This window comes from Rhamphochromis longiceps, linkage group LG3 (assembly GCF_057381845.1).
Source record: "Rhamphochromis longiceps isolate RC_006_pf linkage group LG3, R_longiceps_female_GT1.1, whole genome shotgun sequence".
NCBI lineage: Eukaryota > Metazoa > Chordata > Actinopteri > Cichliformes > Cichlidae > Rhamphochromis > Rhamphochromis longiceps.
In genome coordinates, this window is record NC_140559.1 from 46,909,419 (window position 1) to 46,933,481 (window position 24,063).

The following is a 24,063-nucleotide window of genomic DNA, read 5'->3' on the forward strand; positions in this document are numbered from 1 at the left end:
ATGATCCAAAACACACCGCCCAGGCAACAAAGGAGTGGCTCCGTAAGAAGCATTTGAAAGTCCTGGAGTGGCCTAGCCAGTCTCCAGACCTCAACCCCATAGAAAATCTGTGGCGGGAGTTGAAAGTCCGTGTTGCTCGGCGACAGCCCCAAAACATCACTGCTCTCGAGAAGATCTGCATGGAGGAATGGGCCAAAACACCAGCTACTGTGTGTGCAAACCTGGTAAAGACCTATAGTAAACGTTTGACCTCTGTTATTGCCAACAAAGGTTATGTTACAAAGTATTGAGTTGTATTTTTGTTATTGACCAAATACTTATTTTCCACCCTGATTTACGAATAAATTCTTTACAAATCCTACCATGTGGATTCATGGATTTTTTTTTTTCACATTCTGTCTCTCACAGTTGAAGTGTACCTCTGGTGCAAATTACTGACCTCTGTCATCATTTTAGGTGGGGGAACTTGCCCAATCGGTGGCTGACTAAATACTTTTTTGCCCCACTGTAGAGGCTTGCAAAGTGAAGGCTGGGGTGGCAGTTTTAGCAATTTTATTTATGAGTGGGGGCTCAGTGGAGACGAGGAAACTGTTATTTAGGTTTTTTTCTATAAAATAAATCAGAGAAAACTGTGATAGACTAATGAAATATTAGCAGTAATGCATTGTAAACAGATGCCAACTGCAGTTAAACCCCAGAGGAAGCGCTTGCAAGTACGTGGCTTCCTGAGGACATAACTTTCTGTTTCATCACTAATCCTCCAGCATTGTTGTTTTGGTGGCGCAGGCTTCTTCCTTGGTACATCTTCACATCTTTTTTCAGTGCACCTCCAGGTAAACACGTTTCCTTATAAAGAGAATGAAGGTATAACAATTTTTATGCTACTTTTGTACTTGTGAGTACTTTTAATGCCAGTTAAGAATATCTCTACATGCTTATCAGTACATGACACTCAGTCTTGTGTGTCATATCGTCCCACTGATGGATTTGTTGAGTTCTTCATGACGCATCCTGTATTGTACTCTTTTATACTTGCATTTATGTTTAATAGGCAATAACTTCTGTCCATTAATTCTCTTCACCTTATCCAATCCAGAGGGGCTGGAGCCTGCATTAACTAAATGTTACTTTTAAAAAAAGAAAAGAGCAAAAATGTTCAAACAAATTTGTTGTTTGTTTTGTGGTAGACTTCCTGCCAGTACAAATGAGAGGAGCCACTTTATCATTGTCCTTTATGGGAATTTTATTTATTTTTTATTTTTTATTTTTTTATGTTTTTTGTGGCACATTACTAACATTTACATAAACTGAGTGTCTTACACAGCAGAAAGGTAACACCTGATTTTATTTTCTGTGGGGGGGATTAGGTGGTTGCTCATTATGCAAGACTGTATGGATAGTAAACGCTTCTCTTCTCTGGCAGGCTGATCTTTTCATTTTCCTGACAAATAAAAACAACTGGACTGTCTGGATCTGTGCTGGTGAAAGTTGGCACAATGGCAAAACAAACAGCATCGTTAGGTAAGAGAGTCCTGTGCAGCACATCTGCAGCTGTTGAGCCGTCTCATTTGTGATGTTAAAAATCTATTCTGTCTCCCTTCAGTTTGCATCTTAGTGCTTTTATTCGTCACAGTCTTTGCTCAAGTGATAGATGGTAAGTGAGAGAAGCAGCACATTCAGACTGAATTTATCTGAATATATATTACCAGTGCATGTAGCATGTGTTATTTTTATGATATTATTAACAGATTAGTTGCTTCACATACAGAGATAACAGGACCAGACAATAGAAAATGACATGCATAGTTGTAAGAATACCATAGTTTCCCTTTATGCTCCTGCACTTTAACTAATGATGGTGCTGAAGGTGTTTTTGTCCTCTGCAGCCTGAATTCCAAACAAATTAGATACATAACATCTGAGACTACCTCTCAGCATCAGTAAGACACATATTGACACATATTGATTGTTTGCTCCACACTTTTTGTTAGGATCTGATCGCTCAAGAAAGCAGAAGTTGTAAAAGCTTAACAGTTGAATTAAGAAAACTGTGACTCCATGAGCGAGCCCTTCACTGTGTCCCCAACAATACACCACACCAGTGTAGACTAGATCAAATAAAGAGTTCACGAGAAAAGCCAGAGGTTTATAATAAGATAGTCATCAAACAGGTGACGTGCAAGCAGTTCTGGTGATACTTTGTCTTTGTGCCTAAAAGGTGGGGAGTACTTCAAGGACTGTCCAGGAATTCCCTTCATCCCTATTTATCTTTGTGGACCCATCTTTGCCTTCTTTGCATGGTGTATGTACGGGTCATGTAACAAGTTTTGTTGGTCCGTGACTACCCTCTTCTTCATTTGCTGGTACATTGCTGGTAAGCTTTAAGGGTTTTACTCAATTTCTGACCACAGCAGGCAGCTCTTGCAAAATAACATGACGCCTGCACAGCAGAAAATACCACATTAAGCAAGCAACGAGTATGACAGAGAACGAAATCCAAAAGCAAAACTATACGTATAGTTAATATAGGAATTATTCAAGTAACCAAGTGATAAGTTCAGATCCTAAACCTAAACCTGACCAGTGTACTCTGGGAATGGACATTTTTAACATCAAGGAGACTTTAACTTGGCAAAATAAAGGACTAATTAAGCAAAAATATCATACTAATTCAAGTACTGATGGGATTAAAGGAGGAGCTTAAACCGCTTGTTTCTAGCTGTGGATGAAGTTAGGTGCTGCACCAAAAAAAAACAGATAAGGAAAATAGAAATAATGAAAGCTAAAAACGACTGGATTCATCGCAAAGCTTGTGTTTGTTCTCCTCTCAAGTGCCCGAAGAATAGAAATATATAACACATTCTATTCAACTGTTTCTTTAATTGATATTGCACCAAAATCATTCATTTTCTGAGATCTCTCTCATATTTCTGCAGGTAATGCAGTGATCTACAGCAATTATAAACAACTTCAGATTACAGACTACAGATCCTGCAGTAAGACACTCTACCTTTTTGCATTTTGGAGCACCACTCTGACCAACGTCTTATTATTTATTTGTTGTTGTTGCTATTGTAAAGAAGAGGCAGATGAGGTTGATGTTCAAGTATAAATACACACAGAAGGTCAAAATCAGTGTGTATGCTGTCTAATGAGTGTTTTTATGGGATATGTGTATTTAAAGCATATCATCAAATGGATAAAACAGCAGCACTGACATTATAATTGAAGTGTAAAATGCAGGATTAAACATGATTATGTTTTTGTAAAAATGCTTTTGATATGAACTTGAGCGTTTGATTCATTATTACAAATAATATTTTCAGCACTTGATTACATGTGCACATAAAACAGGTTGGTTGATGCTTTTCTGCCTCACTGAGCCACTGGCAGCTCAGTTATTACGAACTCGAGATTCTCAAAGGTCCAAAACGTATAAAGCTGAAATGCAATGAAATGTGGCAAAAACAAAACACCAGGGAGAATATTTATTTCATAGAATGCTGCAGCTGAAAAAAGTTTATTCTTCAGTGGAATTGTTAGTTAACTCCAGTGCTGTGCAAAAGACCACTTAAAAAAACCCCTAAAACTAACAAAAACTAACAAACAAAAGCAAGAAAAAACAACAACAAGATAATCTGGCTGTTTGGAAGCAAGATATAGATAAATTAGGGGGGTCTCAAGACTTTTTCTTAGTGCTTTATTAACAACAGAAGTATAGGATTATTGCAGAGATAGTACCTGTATTTAGCCTGTTAATAGCAAATATTCAATAAAAGCACCACATATCAATATTAGGCCCAGTTTTCTTCCTTCTATATGTTAATGATTTTATTTACTCCTCTAGTATTTTATATAAAGTAATGTTTGCTAATAATACAAATCTGTTTTGTCTCATGAAAACTAGATAATCTCCAACATATTATACATTTAATAAGTTATTGTTTGCAAAAATTAAAAAAAAATAATAAAAAAAGTAGTTGTATTTAACTCAAACAGAAACTAGAAAAATGTTGACAATGTATGTATGCAGATAAATAGTAGTTTTATCAAGAGGGTAAAATCTGCAATATTTTGGAAGGTTTGATGACTTTGTGACTTCCAAGAGGCAAATTTATGGTTTTATGAAAAAAGTTTCCAAATATGTTGGTTTATTTTTTAAAATTCAGAAATTGTCCTGAATGTGAATCATTGTGATAATTACATGGTGTAATATGTGTCCTGCTCATTTTAGGAGATTGCAGACGTTACAAAAAGAGTTATATTTAGCTGTATCATGGTCCAAGGTAGATCCCCCTAATCCTCTTCTTCATTACAGACTTCTGAAGTTGTTTAAATGTAACATCCTTCATAATGCCCGTGTAATGCATAATGTTGTTTTGGGGGTTTTTTTTTTTTTGGGGGGGGGGGGGGGGGGGGGGGTGTTACGTGTCACTCTTCAGATGTCACTGGATTCGTGTTATCTTTAAGGTATTCTTAAGATGTTTGAGTGATTTAGGGTAGTATGATGATGTCTTTTGTATGTATTTCATATATAGTCCACATTCACAAATTACTCACAAATCATTATTTCACAAAGAACTGCATCATATTCGTGATCATGTTTGAATTTGTATTGTAGTCGATTTGTGAATAAATTGAACTGACAGTGTTACATTTCCTGTTTGTTCTTTATGTGAAATCGTTTCTTCATCGCTCATGTTTGAATCTTAGTTTCACTTCTTCCAAGTGGAGCAAAAACAGACTACAGTTATATTCGAACTCCACTAGATGCTCCCCTAATGCCTTTACATCCCATGACATTAATGCTTTTGCAAGAATCTGTAATTCAGCAATATTTTCTTACCTGAATTTGTTCATAATCTACAAACAGCTTTACAACTGTCTCTGACCACATGCGCACAATATGATGAAATCCAGTCTGTCTTAAATGTAAACACCTGAGAAGGTTTTTATGTTGTCTGTCAGTGTAACAACAATCATAACATAATAAATATTTTTATTCTGTTTTTTTTTTCCCAGTTACTCAGATGTAAAACAAAGTCAGGAAACCCAGAGGGGGTCATCTGATTGTTGGGCTTCTCTCTGTATTATTGTAGCTCTTTGAGGTGACTTTTGTGATTTAGCACTACAGGACAGATGAATAGAAAAATATGCTCTAATACAAAAAATATATATAAACAACAGATATGTGCATTATTTCACAAATGTATACACTTGGACACGCGCTCACACAACAAAAGAAGTCTAGCATTGTCAGGATGTACATAACAAATTTAGACACCTCATCGTTTACTGCATTTAAAACATAAAAACACACATATCCTTGTTTTTGTTCAATCTTATTAAAACTTAAAAACTTTACGTTGAAGTTACATTGTAACTGACTTTCAATCAAGAGAGTGAGTTAGAAAACACTCATAAGAAGTGCAACAAAATTCCCATTATGTCAAAAAGTACAAATGGCACAAACAGCTTGGAAGAAGCATAATTATTAATAATAATTGTCACAGCTGTGTTTACCCTGCACTCCCATAGTGGCTGCTGTCGTAAAAAATCAGCCTGCTAATCAATCAAATCAATCTACTCGCCCCTCGTCCTCTTGGGGGCGCTCTCAGCTCGTGGGCTCACCTGCTCACTGAGTTCACCAGTCAGTTTGTAGGAAGTGTAAAGTCCTTCAGTGGACATTAGAGCCGTCTGTTAGTGTGCAAACTGCACAGGTAATATGTATAAAATGAAAAGGTGAACATGGTGTTGGTTTGCAGCTGTGACTGACTGAAGCTTTCATCTCAGGAACCACAGCGAGGCGTAGCAGGTAAAACAGCTATAAGGATGAAGGTGTTTAACAGGTATGCAAAAAAATCAAAACAAAAAAGAAAATAGTTTAGTTCAGCTAAACACTGATAATCCCACTTTGACTCAGCTAAAATCAAGTCCTTTAAGTCATAAACCACTTCAAGAACCAGTTTGAAGCTCAGATCATCTCTAATTGGTTTGTTGAACATTACACGTACTTCACTCCGGCAGCTCTGAAGGCTGGTAATAGCAGCATACAACTGCTGAAGCAGCCAGAGGGTCTTTGTGCTGTTCTGGTAGATGTGCTTCTCCTACATGATTTGGTCCGTTGGCTTATATGTTATTGTAAATTTCCACATGTAGCTTTTGCAATGAACCAAAGATAACAGACCTGCAAAATGTCAGATGCTGAAGTTTTAATCTTAAGGACAGGTTTTGTTTTTTTCCACAGACATGTAGTGACAAACGCAAGAATCACAATAGAGTATAACAGAATAAAGTCTGCACACATATACTCTTGAGTGATATTTCATTTAATATGATGTCAGCCGACCCTTTTCCTTTTATAACAAACCCCCGGCACCCTGGAGCTGTGACGTCACCTCTGAATGGGTTTTAGATAGTTAAGCTAGTGCGTCACGCTCATAGCGTCTTTATATTTCTGTTACTGTACAGACAGTTGGAAACCTCTCAGCATGATGCCAGCTAAGCCAACGCGATTTTAGTTTTGTTAGCTAATAAGTGAAATGCGACCAATAAACAGGAGCAGCTACACTGTATACGAGTTTGTTTGTTTTTTCTCACATTAATATTAGCGTTTATTCTGAAGAGTAAACCTCTTCCACCCAACTTAAGGCCGTTAATCTGTGGGTCGGACAAACAGTTTATTGGGAAATGAAAGTTACACCACCTGATAAACTATGATACGCAACCAAATTTGCGCTTAGTAACTAATTCTGTTTTACAGTATTAAGGCACATAGATGAGTTTGTCCTGTAAAGAGGCTCGTGCACCTCTCAAATGGTTGAAATCGTGACAGAGAGCATCTTCAGCATAGTTATCAGCAGCTCTAAGATAAGAGCAGGCCTTACTCCAGAGCATGGACACTGCAATCGTCAATTCATGAACTAAACTATATGGAAACTTTGCTAACTTGTCATTTTGACCAGCAAATAAAATATTTTTCATTTAATTTGAAGCTATAATTGAACTCATGGAAATTTTTGGATTCCTATTTGCACATTAATTTCTATTTCCTAATATTCTGATTTACTTCATTTTCATGCAACAAAGTGTGACACAGGTGGGAAAACTTGAGTAGGTGAGGTGCTGGAGAAGCTTCCTGCCCACAGGAAGTGCAGATTAAATAATCGTTGACTAATTGAAGAGAAAAAAAATTAGGCAGATTAGTTGACTATAAAAATAATCGTTAGTTACAGCGCTAGTGTTCTGTTGGGTTGGGGTCAGGACTTTGTGCAGGCCAGTCAGATTCCTCCACACCAAATGTGTCTTTATGGACCTTTCTTTGGTGAACTGGTTTGCAGTCTTGTTGGAACAGGAAAGGGCCATCCCCAAACTGTTTCCAGAAACTCTTGAAAAACAACCCCACACCATAATCCCCCCTCCAAACAAGTTTGCATTCAGTGCAATGCAGTCAAACAAGTACCGTTCCCTTGGCAACTGCCAAACCCAGACTTGCCTATTGGCTTGCCAGACAGAGAAGTGTGATTCATCACTGCAGAGAACACGTCTCCACTGAGTCCAGTGACAGCGTGCTTTACACCACTGCATTGACGCCTTGCATTGCGCCTGGTGGTGTAAGGCTTGGATGCAGCTGCTCAGCCTGTGATTTTATGTGGCCTACCACTTCCTGGCTGAGTTGCTGTTGTTCCCAGTCGCTTCCCCTTTGTTGTAATACCAGCTGACTGTGGAATATTTAGTAGCCAGGAAATTTCACGACTGACTTATTGCACAGGTGGCATCCTGTCACGGTACCATGCTGAAATTCACGAGCTCCTGAAAACAACCAATTCTTTCACCATTCTTTGTAGAAGCAGTGTTCACGACTAGGTGCTCGATTTTATACACCTGTGGTCATGGAAGCGATTGGAACAACTGAATTAATTCATTTGGATGGGTGAGCGAACACCGTGGACAGCACGGCGTAGCTTGATTGCATGAGGTTTAAAGTTCTCCTGAATATTTTATGCATTTCGTTTGATTTAATCGATCCTATGAATTGAAATTCCAGCCATCAATCCTTATCTGAATCAATTTTTTCTAAACTTAAAACATTTGCACTTTATCAATAAGTAGACAGCAAATTAAAAAGTCATCCAGACAGCATGCTGTTCACGCCTCTGTCCAGATAAGAGCTCATTTTATCTGTTGGGAGATCCTTTACCTGTGGAAAGGATGAATCACAGGTTTCCCACTATGTGCATGTAACGCTGTGCAAGCGGGTGGGTGGGTGGCATTCCTTGTGATGAACTGATTAGCTACACAGATGGGCGCGTCCGACTGGGAGAATCCGAGTTTGACTAATTACAGGAAAACTGTTAACTTCTGTGAGTCACAGAGAGGCCGACTGAACTCATATTGTTAAAATGAAGAAGGTTTCATTAAACAACAAGAAAAAAACTACTATTTTTTTATTTTTTCATTTATTTTTTACACCACATTTTCACATTTCTGACACAAGACACAAACTATTATGGATTGAAACCACTTTCAACAGCTGGCTGGTGGATTTGTGAAGCAGCAGTTCTGCCTTCCCTCTGAGTCTTGACTAAATGTAGATTTTGTGGGTTTTTTGAGTCAGAGGGCTGGGCTTAGCTTGCCACAGACTGAGGCAGGAAATATCTTGCCTAACTGTGTGTGTGTTTAAGGTCGTGCTGCTTCTTGCATTGCTGCTCTTCTCTCCACTCCCTGCTCAGACGTGTTTTGTGCCACCGCCAGCTCTCTTCCCAAGGTAAGCCTTATCATGGATTTGTTTTTTTGCTTCCCTCTACAGTTCTTCACTCTGATTTCTTCTTTCTGTTCCCACTCTTCCTTTTCCCTGTACTTTTCCCCTGTCTGCTCAGCACATTCCTGCTCCTGGACAATGAGTCTTCAGTTTCACGTCAGTGGGACTCGCCTCTGTCCATCATTTCATTCAAAGTTTGCCCTTTTTCACTGTAACGCTCTTACAGTTAGCAGCGAGGGAAGCCCCGTTTTTTTCATTTCCTTTCCTTTTACAGCTTTCTAACAATTTCCTTGAGGTTAGGGTGTGGCACTGAAGTAACTTCCAATCTGTGTCATTACTTTAGACAAGGAAGTAAACTACCCTTGGCTTTAAACCATAGGCAGCGTGCTGTCACATTGAATTAAAATGACACTGTTTCCTTTCTAACCCCTATTTGTTTTTCAGTCCACTCAGTATCTCCATCACTCTGTCTTGATTTCACTCTCATAAACGTAGAGCCCACTGAACCGTACACACACACATACACACACATCCTGTTCACCAGTCGCCAACTAACAGATTGCTCTCAGGTCTCTCCACGCCTGATGCTCTGTGCACCTGCATGTCGTACGCTCTCATATTTCATTGTGTGCCCAACAGCGCATGAATGGCTGATTGGCTCAGTGACCCCAGCAGCCTATCTTTGACCTTGTGTATCCATCTAAGCCCTCCCTGTCGGCTCTCCTCTCCATCTAACCAGGCGCCACTTGATGCTTCAGTGGACAAGGCCAAGAGGGCATCTTTGCGTTTTTACCATTTTAACCCCACGAGCGACCTCGTTTTCTGCTCCGCAACTCGTCTTTAGTTCGTTTTGCGTTGTTTCTCCGCAGAAGATTGGACTGGATTTTAGAGATTACAGTGCTCAGTTATTATGCTCCGTATTAAATAGACTAGAGGAGAAACTACTGATTTTAAAATACCCCTCATTGTTTTAAAGGCACGTGAAAGATGATTTTGAATGAAACCAATACCCAAATTTGAAAAATAATAGAAACCTAAAATGAAGTAAGAAAGAAATAAAAAGAGAAATAAAAACAGGCCTGTCAGTATTTATACGTTTCATGGAAACTGCAGTAAACAAAAAAGAAGCAGATTTCGGTTTTTGGAAGTTTGATGCCAGGCTTGTAATTTAAAAATGAGCTTAGCTTCAGAGCTAGTTTTGAAAAGTAAAATTGTAGTTCTGAGGTTACTCTCTCTATATTACTATTTACATTGTCATTAAAAAAAAAATTAAGCCTAATGCTGTAACTAAAAAATGCCCCTTTCAAGACCTCCTCCTGGGACGATGTTCTTTAAGTTTCATCAGGCTGCGAATGCATGACCCACCTCGTGCAGACTGTTTCATGAAGTCGACTTACTTTTGTGCAAATACTTATTTATATTTTTTAACTTCATTACATTTGGCTTCATTGTTACGAAGTATTTTGGGTGGTTGCAGCTGGGCCACTGCAGCATCTTTATCATTTTCCTTTTCAGCTGTTCTGTTGTAGATGTACTGCTGTGCTTGGATCATTCCCCTCGTGCATGAACCAGATTAGCTTTAGCTGTCAGACAGATGGCCTCACGTCTGACTTTTGCATACTTTGGTATACGGAGGACTTGATGGTCCACGTTCCCCTGGCAGCCCGTCCACACAAGCCATACTTGTTCAGTGTTTTTCTACCGGCATGAACTCTAGCATTTACCATCCTAACTGAGACCTGTAGAGTCTGACATGTAGCTTTTGGGCCTTATCTTGGGGTAGAATTTGCTGCGACGTACGCTCCTGAGCAGATTATGGCATTGTGTTAAGACACCTGAATGCTTCAGATCTCCAAACTGCTCACACTTATCAGCAACTGGCTGCTACTTATCCTCTGAACCTCAGAGGCTGGATACAGAAATGCTTTGCTTAGACCAGCCCTTCACTCCTGTTTTAAAGAGGACAAATGGGGACAAGGGGAAGAGATGCGATAGAGGAGGGGGAAACAGTGGAAAGACGAAGAAGCCAGCAGCTCGCTCTCACTGTAATTATCAGCTTGGTGTTTAGCTTTAGCCAGGAAACCAGGAACCCGACTCTCCCCATCTCCACACACACACAGCGTCCTATCTTCGGGCCTCAGGTAGGCTTTCATCACTCCGGCTTCAGTTACCTCCCACATATAAGCTAACAAGGCCAGGTGAGCTCAAGCACTCCTCCTCGTCAGACCCCTCGATATCTTACAACCTCAAACACACAACACACACTCCAGTGGACACGCAGAATGGACCTGGAGTCAGACAGCATGCCGGAGGTACCAGAGGAGATCATACAGTTAAGTGGACCGGTGCTTTTATTTGTGCCTCCTTACTTACTCTTCGAGCGGCTGTCCAAGCACTGTAACCTTAACCCAGTGGCCTCTGCATGTGCCGCCTTTCTCTGTTTCCCTGCACCCCCTCTACACTACTCAGTATATATGTTCAAATGCTCACTTCACTGCGCTGTTTGCTCGATTGACAGTTTACAAAAATAATGCTAAGTTTTAAAAGCATGTTGACATCCTGTTAGTCTGACCACAGTGCCGATAGTCAGCACTGATAGATGCGCTGTTTTCTGCTGCCAAATGAGTTGTTTTAAGACACATAACGCAGTAGCGCTGGGAGCAGCTTCTTACATGTTGGATCATCACTTGACTCTAATCCCTATAATTAAGCTAATTGCTTGTTTCCAGCCTCCCTTTATCTTCCCGTTGCCTCTGTAGCAGCACAGTTAAAACAAAAACTTCTCACTTATATGATGATAGAGCTAAAAGAAAGTGTTAAAGTGTAAGTGCTCCACCCGTGCTTCATTTTATAAACAGATGTTTATCTAAATGCCCGTTGGGGCTCACCCTGAATGTGTTATGACACCCATAAGTTTGCCACCTTTTTTTAATTAGTTTTATCGCAAGAAAAAAACAACCCCAGAGCTTCTTGACGTTGTGAAACATTTTTATGATAAGGTTGATGATGAATATGAGAAACTGCAGATATACATCAGCATGCATCAATATGATAAAGATTATATAAAAGCTGGGAAGCCTTTCTTCTCGCTCGTCATCGACACTGAAGTTAATATTTATCAGTATTTATCTTTGACATCTTGAAAGTTAATTTTTGGCCATTTAAATGGTAAATGGTAAATGGCCTGTATTTATATAGCGCCTTACTAGTCCCTAAGGACCCCAAAGCGCTTTACATATCCAGTCATCCACCCATTCACGCACACATTCACACACTGTGTGAATGTGTCTCATCATCAGCTACTGTTTAGCCACTTCCTGTTTATTTTGAGGTCTCTGTTCTGTTTCCCACCCTTTGGTACCACACCTGTGGTCAGTTAGGAATTCAGTCTGCTTAGTATACACCAGTCAGGCGTAACCTTATGAACACCTACCTAATATTGTGTTGGTCTCCTTTTGGTGCCAAAACAGCCTTGATCATGGACTCCACTCGACCTCTGAAGTGTGCTGTGGTATCTGGCACCAAGATGTTAGCAACAGATGCTTTAAATTCTGTAAGATGCAAGGTGGGGCCGTCATTGATCAGGTTTGTTTGTCCAGCACGTCCAGCAGATGCTCGACTGGATTGAGATCTGAGGAATTTGGAGGACAAGTCGACACCTCAAGCTCGTTGTGCTCCTCAAACCATTCCTGAACCATTTCTGCTTTGTGGCATTATCCTGCTATTTAGAAAGGAGGAAAGGGAGGGGCAGAAGGTCTAGTCATTTGCACATACTTCAGTGACGTATGGGAAAATCCCCTATATGTCCAGGGCGCTTTCTTTCATTGCTCTGTGGTCCCATTCTGATGCTCACATGCTCTTTGTTGTCGCTTTCGGTGGTGGACAGGGGTCAGCATGGGTATCCTAACTAGTCTGCAGCTATGCAGCGCCCTACACAACAAACGGTTATCCTCTGTGCACTCTCACATCTTTCTATTTAAGCCAGAATTATATTTTTAAACTACAGCAGCTCATCTGTTTGAAATCACCCTGTTACTGGTTCACCATTGTTCCTTTCTTGGATCACTTTTAATAGATACTGACTGCAGAATGAGAACATGCTACAAGATCTGCAGTTTGGAGATGCTCTGACCCAGTCGTCAAGCATCACAGTTTGGCCTTAATCAAACTTGTTGAAATCTTTACACTTGCCCGTTTTTCCTGCTTCTAACACATCTTTGTGGATAAAATGTTCACTTGCTTGATACATCACGCCCACTAACAGGTGCTATGCTGAAGAGGTAATCAATGTTGTCCGTTCACCTGTCAGTGGTCATGATGTTAAGCCTGATCAGCTTTGCACTCGTCAGTTGTCAGGCTGATTCTGTTTATCACCGTTATCAAATATTCCTGACACGATCTCGCGTTTTCTAGTTTTCGCTCATGAGCTCGTGCCATGGCATTGTCATCCATTTATTCCCAATTCACAAGAATCTCTGCTTTTCCTGCGCTGTTGGTCTCATTTTAGTGAAACTTACAGTGATCACATAAGTTTATCCAAATTATACTCAAAGTCACTGTCATTTTACAGCGCCTTTTATATATGTTTTCACAGTATTACCTTCATGCATACTATTTACAGTTTCAGCATTTCAGCCATTCAGCAAAGTCAGTGACACAAGAATCTCAAGGTTCACAGAGTTTGTACAAAATTGTAAAGAAAGAATTTTGAAATGTTGATCATGGAGTCGAGTGGTCCTATTGGTTAACTTCCTCGTTATATGGGTGTGGCCTTCATATCACAAGCTAACTGCAGTAATACAATCAATGCAACAGTGCTGCTGCATGCTCATAATTGTATGCTTTTTATATCAATGGTTACTACTACTACTACTTTCACAATACTCTGACCCAAAGTCCTTTCATTTGGTGGTGAATGAGATTAATTTGTCCAGATTATCACTGTTTCCAAGCCACCCTAACTTCTCAATAGATTCTAACTCTCACTAGTTTGTGTTGCACAGCCAATGACAAAACTTTGTGTATTTCACAAATTAACTGTGGTCGATCGTCGACCTGACAAGCTATGACGTCGCCGACCTTCAAGTTCCCGTTATTGTTTTCTCTGTTCCTCATCCATTGTTGGCTTTTTAAGGACATTCCTGTGCGTTCTTGGCATATTTTATCAACCTTACCTTCTGCTTTTGACTCCTGCTTCGATTAAAACCTGGGTTTTGGCTTCTTTGTCCTTTTCCTGTGAGTCATTGCAAAATTAATTCCAAATAATTTTGTTTACAGTTCCTTTATATAGTTTTGTGCTGCTTTTAGCAGCTGGCAAGGGTATTCCTCAAGTCATCACTCCAACAAAGTCAACTTCAGCATGGTCTGTCTTCATCCAGAAGATCTTGCTGAAAACTGTAGAGCAAGGAAGCTGGCCATCACTTAAGTTACAGTTTCTGTTTTTCTGTTTAAACAACATAATTCTTGTTGCGTGAAAGTTCACTAACCTAAAGAAATGGCCACCGTCCCAGAGCTTTCAAGATATCTCTTGGTCTTTTTCAGTAGATAAAGATTGCTGACTTAATCACCCTTACCTTACAAAAGAGCAAACCTTCACTCGCATGATCCAATGAGTCGCCGCCCCGGCCAAGGACAACTCAGATGTGCTTGAAAGCTCCCAAAAAAAAAGACACTTCAAGCCTTTCCAGTGTGATCTATTGCCTTTTTATTTCTTTGTAACAAAATAAAACTTAAATACTTGTCCTATTAACCAATATATACATAATAGTTTGGTTAATAGGGCAAGTATGTAGTAGTATGTTGGGACCTGTCCAGGGTGTTCCCCGCTCGCCACTCTATGGCATTTCAAATAGGCTCCAGCACCCTCACCACTGTGACCTGGACAACACTGAACAAGCATATAAAAACCGACTGATGGTCAGAAATGAACAGTACACATATCATGAAGGGGACAAACGCCATCCTTATCTCCATTTTCCACTTGTCCAATTCTGGGTCGTGTGTTGCTGAAGCCCTAATAAGTACAAGCAATAAAAAATATGATTGCAAGTTTCCACAATTTAGATGCAATGTAAAAATACAGTCAGGCACAGTGAGAGATAATGACATGAAAGGTGGTGACGTTGGTGATCTGATCCCCCTACAAAGCTAACCGTCTGCTCTCGTGCAAAGAGACAAACCAGAAAAACCAACCAAAGACAGGAAGACGTGGGCGTATGGTTGGATGACGCACTTGTTTGTGTACTACAAAAAAACCACAAATTTTTCGTTGCTAATGAAAAACAAGAGGGGCACGATTAAGCGAGTCCACCCTGGCCTCATTCCTACCTGCGACACCAACTGTTTTTGTGCAGTGGCGCTACGGCTGCATTGGTGTCGTGTTGCATAAAAGTCATGTAATGTAGCTTGTGGTCCTTAGGCAGCAACACAACCCACACTTTGTGTCTACTTGAGGTATAATTACATTCATCACAGTGTCTCCAGCCTCTGTTCTGTTGCCTTAGAACGATTGCGGTAAGAGCGAATCAAACAACCTCCAGCTACATTCAGAAGTGTACCTTCTCCTTGAGTGTGGAGAGGAGTGTCAGTTTAGTGAGAATTTAGGCACCTTTCAGGAGTATACAAGAAAGGTCACGTAAATCCGCTCCGTTTAGACACGCTGTGGCTTCAACTTCCTCTTTTACTTCTACTTACTCCAGCCAAATCCGTGCACGCGCTCCCATGTAGAACAAGTTACACAACACTGTTTTGCCACTTCCTGTTTCTTCTTCCTTCTTTAAGGGATGTGACTCAGATGTCCTCCATGGATAAGCTTCTCATGTGCTCCCTACTCTTTATTTGTTTTTTCTTCTAACACCTTTTTACTTTGTTCTTTTCTCCATGTAGTATGCTCCCCTTGAAGCCAGTGCCAGGTCAGTTCAGCCCAGAGGTCCGGCAGCAGGGCCTGTGGGTATGGAGAGTAGAAAAGATGAAGGCGGTGCCACTAGATTCCTCTGAGGTGGGAGCTTTCTTCAATGGAGACTCCTATTTGGTGCTGGATAACCGCGGGGAGGAGGGAGCTGACCTCCACATGTGGATAGGTAAGAGACTGAAGACGCATCTGGCTTATGCAACATGCTACCTGATGCAAATCAAACACAAACTAGTCTTGACTTTACTTGGAGAAAAACAATGGAAGAGTATCTGATTTCATTTTACTCCACCCAGTAAAAGAGCTAAGCATTGTCTGGCGCTCGCTACACACATAACCCTGGCTGAAAGGCTAGTAGCCACCCCGCTGATGGTGATGACACACGAGACACTCTGCTGCCCTGATGCATCATTGTGTGTCGAGAGAAGCTGGATGAAGAGGGATGATGAGGGAATGAGTCCAGAGGGAAGCATTAAAAATACAGGAGCACTGTTATAGTACTCAAATGTGGCTGTTGTTTCCAGCATGTATCCGGTGCTTTGGTAACACTAAGCTGATTGTCACAACTTGGAGAGCCCTCTCTTCGCTCTAACATGCACCTCTGTTAATCCTCCCTCCTCCTCTTCTTGATGGACCAGCGGTGTCTTTGTATGTCCACCGTTTGTTTAGTTCAGCTTTTTTTAATCAGTCGTACCAGCGCCTGATTAGAGAGTATAACCTTTTGGGGGTTTTTATAATAGGTACAATTTACAGATTTCCACTAAATATGTTGGATACAGGTAAATAATAAAGCTGCTATTTGAAAAGAGGATATCGATGCGAAGCAGTGTGTGAAACACTAAGCAAACCTTTAGTGCTTCCACATAAACAAAGAGGGTAAGTAGCAGCCAGGTGCTGATATTCAAATGCACTTGATTAACTGATCAGACCTGGCACTCAGGTCTGTGTTAACATGATGCCAAAGAGAAAAGATGTCAGAAGTGGTCTTGGAGAAGCAACTGTTGTTGCCCATCAAGGAAGAGTTATAAAGGCATTCCAGTCTACAGTGAGAAAGATTATTTAGATTCAACTGGAAACAAGTTCAGAGAAATTACAAGCAAGATCATCACAAACACCTCATACCAACTGTGAAGCTCAGTGGTTGAGGGGTGATGATTTGGGTTTGTTTTGCAGCCACAGGAACTGGGCAACGTGCAGTCATTGAGTCACACATGAACTCCTCTGTGTACTAAAGTATTCTAGAGTCAAACTTAAGGCCGTCTGTCTGACAGCTAAAGCACGACTGAAACTGGGTCATGCAACAGGACAATGATGCCAAGCACAGCAGCAAACCTACAGCAAAATGGTTGGAAAACAAAAGAATTAAGGTGCTGCAAGGCAAACCTCAACCTTATTTTAATGCTTTTGAGCGCCCCCAATGAAATGAAGCAATGCTGCAAATAAGAATGGAAACAATGTGAGGCACTGATAGTCATACAGAAACCATTACTTCAAGTTACTGTTGCTAAAGGTGGGTCGACAAACTACCCAATCTTTGGGTGGATTAAGTTTTTCACACACTGCTTCTACACTTTGGCTCAGTTTTTGTTAAATAAATAATGACACAGTCTAATGAGTAATGTGTTGTTGCACATCTGAAGTTGTATTGACATTAGTTGAAGACCTGGTAAGAAACTCGTGGGGTTTTTTTTCTTCTTCTTTTTTATTATGTCCTGTATGTTAAAGTGTAATTCTGCAGAAGAAGAGGCAGACTGTGGCTTTCTTGAAAACTCCTCGTGCTTATTTGTCACAGGAAACCAGAGACAACAAAATAAATTCACTCTGCTCCAGCTATTTTTGGAAGAACCGTTTTAGATTATAGATTTATTTCCTTTAATTAAAGCTGTTTGGCCAGCCCACAGTTGTTCCTGACCCCTGTTTAAGTATTAATACTTAGTTTTACTGGTGAAGTTAAAATTAGCTTCAGTCTAGAGTAGGAGTAAAGGTTTAGGAGCAATCAGTCTTATGTAAGCAGTACAAGAAATAAGACAATGTGCAGAGAAGCAAGAAAGCAAATATGCAGTGTGTAATATTTAGATATGTTAAGAAGCCTGATTGGCCTGGTGGTACAAACTGTCTGTAAGTCTGGTAGCACATGTAGCAGTACTCATATGTTATTTGCAGAGCTAACAGTGCTTTGTGGCCGTAGGGCTAGATGATGCACTAGAGGTCCACAGATAACCTGAATGTCCAGGAAAATGTGTGGCACCACTCTCTGTAGGCTAATTTCTGCACCGTCTCCTAGCTTTAGTATAATGAGAGGTCAGCTTCAACTCTGACATCACAAAATACAGAAGTAAATACGTTTTGAATTTGTAGGAGTTCAAATTATAATCAGAAAGTGACTCAAGTAGTCGAAGCAGCTCCTACTGGATGCACTGAGGCGGCTTTATCATCACAAACTTCACCTCAGCTGGTCGAACGTACCGTATTAATATCTTACTGAATGCTTTGGGAAATCTGCCATAAAGTTCTCACATCCCCAATCCTTTATAAATAAACTGAGTTTTTGTACAGGAAGAACATGCTTTTCAGTGACCTGTGCTCCACCCCCCTGTTCCAGGTGAAAAATCATCTCGAGATGAGCAGGTAGCTTGTGCCATGCTGGCCACCCAGCTGGATAATTTTCTGGGTGGAGACCCCATTCAGCACAGGCACGTTCAGGGCTTCGAGACTCCGGAGTTCATGGAGCTCTTCCCCCGAGGGGTCAGCTACAAGGTGAGCAGGTGGTGCTGGAAACAGCGACGTGTTTGGATGCCTAAAACTGAAAATACCTGTAACTTTATTACCACAGCATACCTGTGCTGCACTGAACTGTGCACTGCCATTTAAAACCAGCAACAGCAAGCTTTAAAATACAATATTCTGTACCGTATGACTTTTTAATTTTATTATTTTATTTTTAGGAGATTGAGGTGGTCAGGTCTGTGTAGATTTGGCCACCTCAGGTACATCCTTGGTTACATAAATAACAGATTTTATCATTTTAGAGCTTCTTGTGGCTTCTTTACAGGTAGCAATCTGAGCTTGTTAAAATGAATCAAATCGCTCGTCCAAAAAGTCAACTGTCGTAAAACGTTAAAAAAATAAACTACCATGAAAGTTCAGTCCAAGTGATGATTCTGCTTCTCCTCACAGGAGGGTGGTGTGGAGTCAGGTTTCAGGAGAGCTCAGGGCTCTGGCACCGTGCAGAGGTTGTACCAGATCAAAGGAAAGCGCAACATCCGTGCCAAAGAGGTGGAGCTGTCCTGGAAGAGCTTCAACAAGGGAGACTGCTTCATCCTCGATCTCGGAACGGTGAGATAATCTATCAAAAGGAGGACATGCCGGGGAGAGGTGCAGCCAAACGCCACCGAATCATTTGCTCTTCTAAAATGTGTCAGAGCTATACACTAACGCGCTACACAATAACCAGTTTGTTTCGCTTTTTTACTGCAACCTGCAAATAAAATAAAGTGCCACTTTTACCACGTTGTGCTGATCTAATGTTGATAATTGTACCCAGACGATTGTGTCCTGGACCGGCTCGCAAGCCAACATCTTCGAGAAGCAAAAGGTGCGCGAGATCGCCACGCTGATCCGCGACATAGACCGACACGGTAAAGCCCGCATTGTGGATGCAAACGAGGGGGAAGAGCCGGAGGAAATGATCAGAGTAAATAAGTTTTCCTGATTTGTCATCCGATTGTTTTATTCAGGATGGATGTTTTTTTTGTTTTTTTTCCATTTCCAAGTCAATAATTACATAAAAATCTATTTGTTTTGGTTTGGTTTTTGGGTTGTTGTTTTTTTAAAAAGCTTCTCTTTGTAGTCCTTATAAGATGTTTTTGTGCTGCTGTGCAGGTCCTAGGACAGACTCCGACTTTGCCAGAGAGCACGCCAGAAGAGGACAGCAAAGCAGACGCCTCCAACATAGCCTCCCTCTACAAGGTAAGCTCTATATGCAGAACTATATGCACAAGGTTGACGTTTTAAAACCACCTTTTCCATCACTGTTCACTGTATGCTCACTCATCAGGTGTCTGATGCCACCGGTTCCATGACAACAACTAAAGTGTCCGATAAGAGCCCGTTTCTCCAGGAGCTGCTGATTCGTGACGACTGCTTCATCCTGGACAACGGCTCCAACGGAAAGATCTTCGTCTGGAAAGGTGAGGAGCTGCTACTCAAACTCCAAGCGGCAAACTCGCCACCTCCTCAAATTTGATATCTGATGAAATGAAATTGTAATGAACGCAGTCAGAAATAATGATTGGCAGTTTCACGAGGACGTGAGTCTGAGGACCTGCTTACATGTGATCGGAGTAAGGGTTTCTTAAAGAGCTACAGCGGGGTTTCTACAGCTTCACACTGTCATCTCTGAACTGATCAGACAACACACCAAACGCAAATAAACATCATAGAAACATGCACTCACCCAACATCTCATCAGGTGCACCTAATCGGTGAATCGCATGACAGCAACTCAGTGCATTTAGGGGTGTAAAGATGATCAAAGCTACTTGCTAAAGTTCAAAGTGAGCAGAAGAGCATCTCTGAACACACAGCAAACGGCAAAAAAAAAACTCGTTAAAAAACTGAAGCCCCAAATTTCTGCCACAACTATAGTGAGAGCAGCTCCAAGGTTGATTTTAAAAAACTGTCAGAGTGATAAAGTAGCTATTAAGGTCACCAAGTTGGCTGATGCATGTGAAAATCAGACTGTATTAACTGACCTCTTTCACATTAACTATTATAGCTCATAAAATAATAAATGCAATCAAAACCTTATTAAAGTCATTAAACACCTGTGTTTCTGTACGATTTTACTTTAGAAAAGGGCTGCTGTGGTGTAAAAGCACCACGAGCTGTTTGCTGCTTCGTATCTGGGTCAGTATTTTTTGTAAATGTGCTCAGGGACCTTTTGTTCAACAATTTGTTCATCGTGGTAGCTTGTAGCAGGGACACCACGCCTGATATCGAAAGTTACCCTGAAAGTTACTCTGTGTGCGAAAAAGCTCTCAAACAGAGCTGCTAATTAACATTAGCTCATTTAATCATCAGGTAACGGAGCCAACGATGAGGAGAAGGACATGGCCCTGCAGATGGCGGACAAATTCATCGAACAAATGAATTACCCTCACATGAAAACACAGGTACGGCTGCTAAAAGCTGCTCATGTTAAACACCGCAAACCAGTCAAGCGTCTTTCTTTACTGTAGACAGGAAAGCTCGTACAACCTCTTTGTTTCTATTTTTACAGCCACAGATCTGACGTGTGAGTTTATGATGTCAGCTGCAAGGTCTTTTATATAAGCAGTAAGCAGTAAAGTTTTATGTGCGTTGCACTACAGGTGGAAATCCTGCCACAGGGAAAGGAGACCATCATCTTCAAGCAGTTCTTCAAAAACTGGAACTGAGCCTTTCGCTGGGAATCCTGCACATGGAGACGAGGCTGCGCATCTTGAGAGAGCACCTGTTACAAAATGCATCGTTTTGTTTTTTTAAAGATACATATATACTGACTTGTATGTACATACTTGTAAGGCTGACAGTAAGCTGCCTCTTGCCTTGTACTTCGGTAGAATCAGAGATGGGATGCCACTTTTATAAAAAAAAATAAAGTTCCTTGTAGCAACAGAGAAAGGATATAAGGAGAAATATTAGATATAACTCAAGTAAATGAGATGTGCTTTTTTTTTTTTTTTTTTTTACATTGGTTCAATGGTGTCCCAGCTTTGCCTGCATTTCAAAAATAAATGTAAAACTGTGGTTTATACAGGAGGAAGTTGTGCTGATTTTTTTTTTTTTTTTTACCCCCCCCAGTCATCATGTGGAGAAATTATCTGATGCTTATCAGTCACGTCTCCACCCACAACTGTGGACTTTATATAACCTTTATTCTAAACTATGCCCTTACTGCTGCCACGGCTGCACAAATATTACACCCGACTGTATAATAACACACTATTAATAATTAACTATAGACCACAATAATTGGCGATTAAACAATCTGGCATTATTAAGTCGGTCACAGGGGGCATTGCATTTACTGCTGAGTAATATGTGGCATACTTTTACATAAAGGACTTTTTGAAAGGACAGTTATATATACTGTTTTACCTTTTGCCTGTTCGGCTTCAGCTGCAGGGAAATCAAATTAGTATTTTTGCACAAACACGACGTCGAGATTATTTTCACGCAACTATTAAAAAGGGGGTGAAGAGGAAACCCTAAATAATCTGAGAGGACAATATTATCAGGCCTTCATTATTCCATGTCCGTGACTTGGAGTATTCACAATAAACCAGCTGTGGGACTAAAAAATGCCAGTAATTGTTTCCTTCACTCACTTCCAAAAATGCTGTCATCATTCCTCTTTGACCAGTCCCTGTGTGGTTCCATGACCTATTTCCTACTTAGATTAACATGCCCTGGCATTTTCTCTTAATGGCTACCTGGCATAGCACAAAGGTCATTGCTTCTTTAATAATCAGCAGGCGCGTTGAAACAGACCCAAAGAATCTCCCACCTCCAGATGTCTCTCAGAGGGGATCAGCCTCTGATGCTGATGTTTATTCTGCTATAACCAAAAACCTTTGGTTTAGTTATTTAACTACAGCTACTAAATGTTACTCAGACAGCTTTCTCATTTGTCTGCTTAGAAGCTACTCTGAGCTCTGTGTGGCCTCCCAGGCTATCACACGTCTTGTTCTCAGAGTGATTTGTGCTGGTCAGCCACTCTCAGGGAAGGACCAGGTATTTTGAATTCCCCTGATTTGTACCCAGTCTTTCTTACTGCAGACTGCTGATGTTCAAACTCATTATAGGAGATTATGAAAGGTTGCTGTTTTTTGCTGTTGTTGTTTTAATGCAGAGATTCATTTTCAGTCAAGTATGCTTTTAAAGTCGGACTGAATCGCTGAATTTGGTTCTCTTACACCAACTGTGGAAAGATTTGATCATATTTTTGGTTACACTGCTGCTGAAGGTTAGAAAATTCACGAATGTTCTCTTGCAGGATGATTTATTCAGGTTTAATCTCCGCCTGACTCGATTTTAAAAGGCAAACTGAAGTTTGTTCAAAAGGGGAAAAAACTCAGCGGCTAATAGTTTACACTAGATTGGTTTTATTGTATACAAACAGAAACAGCGTAAGGTTCGGCAGCTTGCATAATGACACTCTGACCTTGAGGTCACAGATAACCAGGCGGTGGAAGAAACCCACAACGATTTAGGCAAAAACTCCAGGAATAAGCTGATGATACATACAGGGAAGCATGTGTTTCTCTGACGTTTCTGCATGTAATGCTGAAGACATCCAGATGTGCATGCCTTGAGTCATTTTCAATGGAAGCTCCTATTTTTCGGCCTTTTTTGACACCATGCAATACCCTTCCAAATTGCACCCGCTCGGGACATTATGAGTCCAGTCAATGGATGTTATTGACATAATCAGTAACTTCTTCGACTCATAATCTGCTGTTAAGCAAAAGGAAATAAAGACATAAAAACAAATCCCACATTATGTAAAATGTAGATGTAGAACTGTAGTGTGTGGTTTTTTGTCTTTTCAGTTCTAATAAGTATTTATTTAGCACCTTTCATCACAGAGTTACAAAGTGCTTCACATGAAGATTTACTTAAAAACAACAAAAATAATGAAATAAAAGTAATATAGTCATTCCTGAAAGATGGCTTTATACTAAGTCACTGAAGTCTTTTTAATAAGCGGGGCTGACGGTTATGTGGTGTCTTTTGCATGTTGACGTCTCTCAGAGCGCTGATGCCAAACTTACTGAACTTTTGGGAACTAATCTTAAAAGCAGTGTTCATGCCAGAAAACCAACTAATTTAAACAAACTCTACCAATTCAGTTAAATATGCAGCTAGAATAAAGTCAGAGGCTTGTTGATGACTACAAGAAGCATCTGGTTGAGGTGCAACTTGCTAAGGAACATGTGACCAAATATTAGAGCCTGTGTGGATGAGAGAAAATCCTAAATAGATTGAAATATGTGCATTTGAAAGTCGTTAAAGATCTATGCTGGATGATCAGTCCAGCCCAGAAAAAGAACAGTGATGACCATGAAATTCATCCACATGATGAGTGTTATAGACAAGATGGGACCAGTTACTGTAAACAAAGTGGCGCGTCATATATCACATTTGTGTAATATGTGTCAAGGCAAAGATAAGAGTTGCTAGGATTCAGTTTCACTACAGTCAGACTGAGTCCAGTGATGCAGTAAGAAGTGAAATCACTTTTTTTTTTTTTACTGTTTGGAGAATCTTTATCTTTTATGATTTTTTTGCAACAACTGAAGTTTATAAAGCACAGATACTGTAAATGACTCTTAACACTCCTGCTGCA

The 24,063-nt window shown here is 40.4% G+C and overlaps 1 protein-coding gene and 1 long non-coding RNA gene across 3 annotated transcripts; both read left to right on the plus strand.

The window, feature by feature from the left end:
* The first annotated feature begins 279 nt into the window (after positions 1–279).
* LOC146675050 (uncharacterized) lies at positions 280–4,374 on the plus strand. The gene is made up of 4 exons (XR_014910644.1): positions 280–1,521; positions 1,604–1,654; positions 2,219–2,374; positions 2,937–4,374. It is a non-coding gene; the product is annotated as an uncharacterized LOC146675050 (long non-coding RNA).
* Positions 4,375–5,760: 1,386 nt separating this feature from the next.
* Positions 5,761–21,471, plus strand: LOC146675051 (macrophage-capping protein-like). Of its 2 annotated transcripts, XM_085399961.1 has the most exons (10): positions 5,761–5,815; positions 8,685–8,767; positions 15,647–15,840; positions 18,274–18,428; positions 18,849–19,007; positions 19,216–19,365; positions 19,554–19,640; positions 19,729–19,861; positions 20,754–20,845; positions 21,044–21,471. In XM_085399961.1, the coding sequence occupies exons 3-10, from the start codon at positions 15,648–15,650 to the stop codon at positions 21,107–21,109; spliced, it is 1,035 nt and encodes a 344-aa protein (XP_085256087.1). In that variant the 5' UTR covers positions 5,761–5,815; positions 8,685–8,767; position 15,647; the 3' UTR covers positions 21,110–21,471. The 2 variants fall into 2 exon arrangements, with proteins under 2 accessions (XP_085256087.1, XP_085256078.1); XM_085399952.1 differs by lacking the exon at positions 5,761–5,815 and having other exon boundaries at positions 8,616–8,767.
* The last annotated feature ends 2,592 nt before the right edge of the window (positions 21,472–24,063 follow it).

What these genes read in the sequence shown, in the direction of transcription:
- LOC146675051 (XM_085399961.1), top strand. Translation starts at nt 15,648, where the DNA reads ATGCTCCCCTTGAAGCCAGTGCCAGGTCAGTTCAGCCCAGAGGTCCGG. An exon ending in TCATCCTCGATCTCGGAACG is followed by an intron (nt 19,008 to 19,215) that starts GTGAGATAATCT and finishes AATTGTACCCAG; the next exon opens with ACGATTGTGTCCTGGACCGG. An exon ending in AAAGATCTTCGTCTGGAAAG is followed by an intron (nt 19,862 to 20,753) that starts GTGAGGAGCTGC and finishes TTTAATCATCAG; the next exon opens with GTAACGGAGCCAACGATGAG.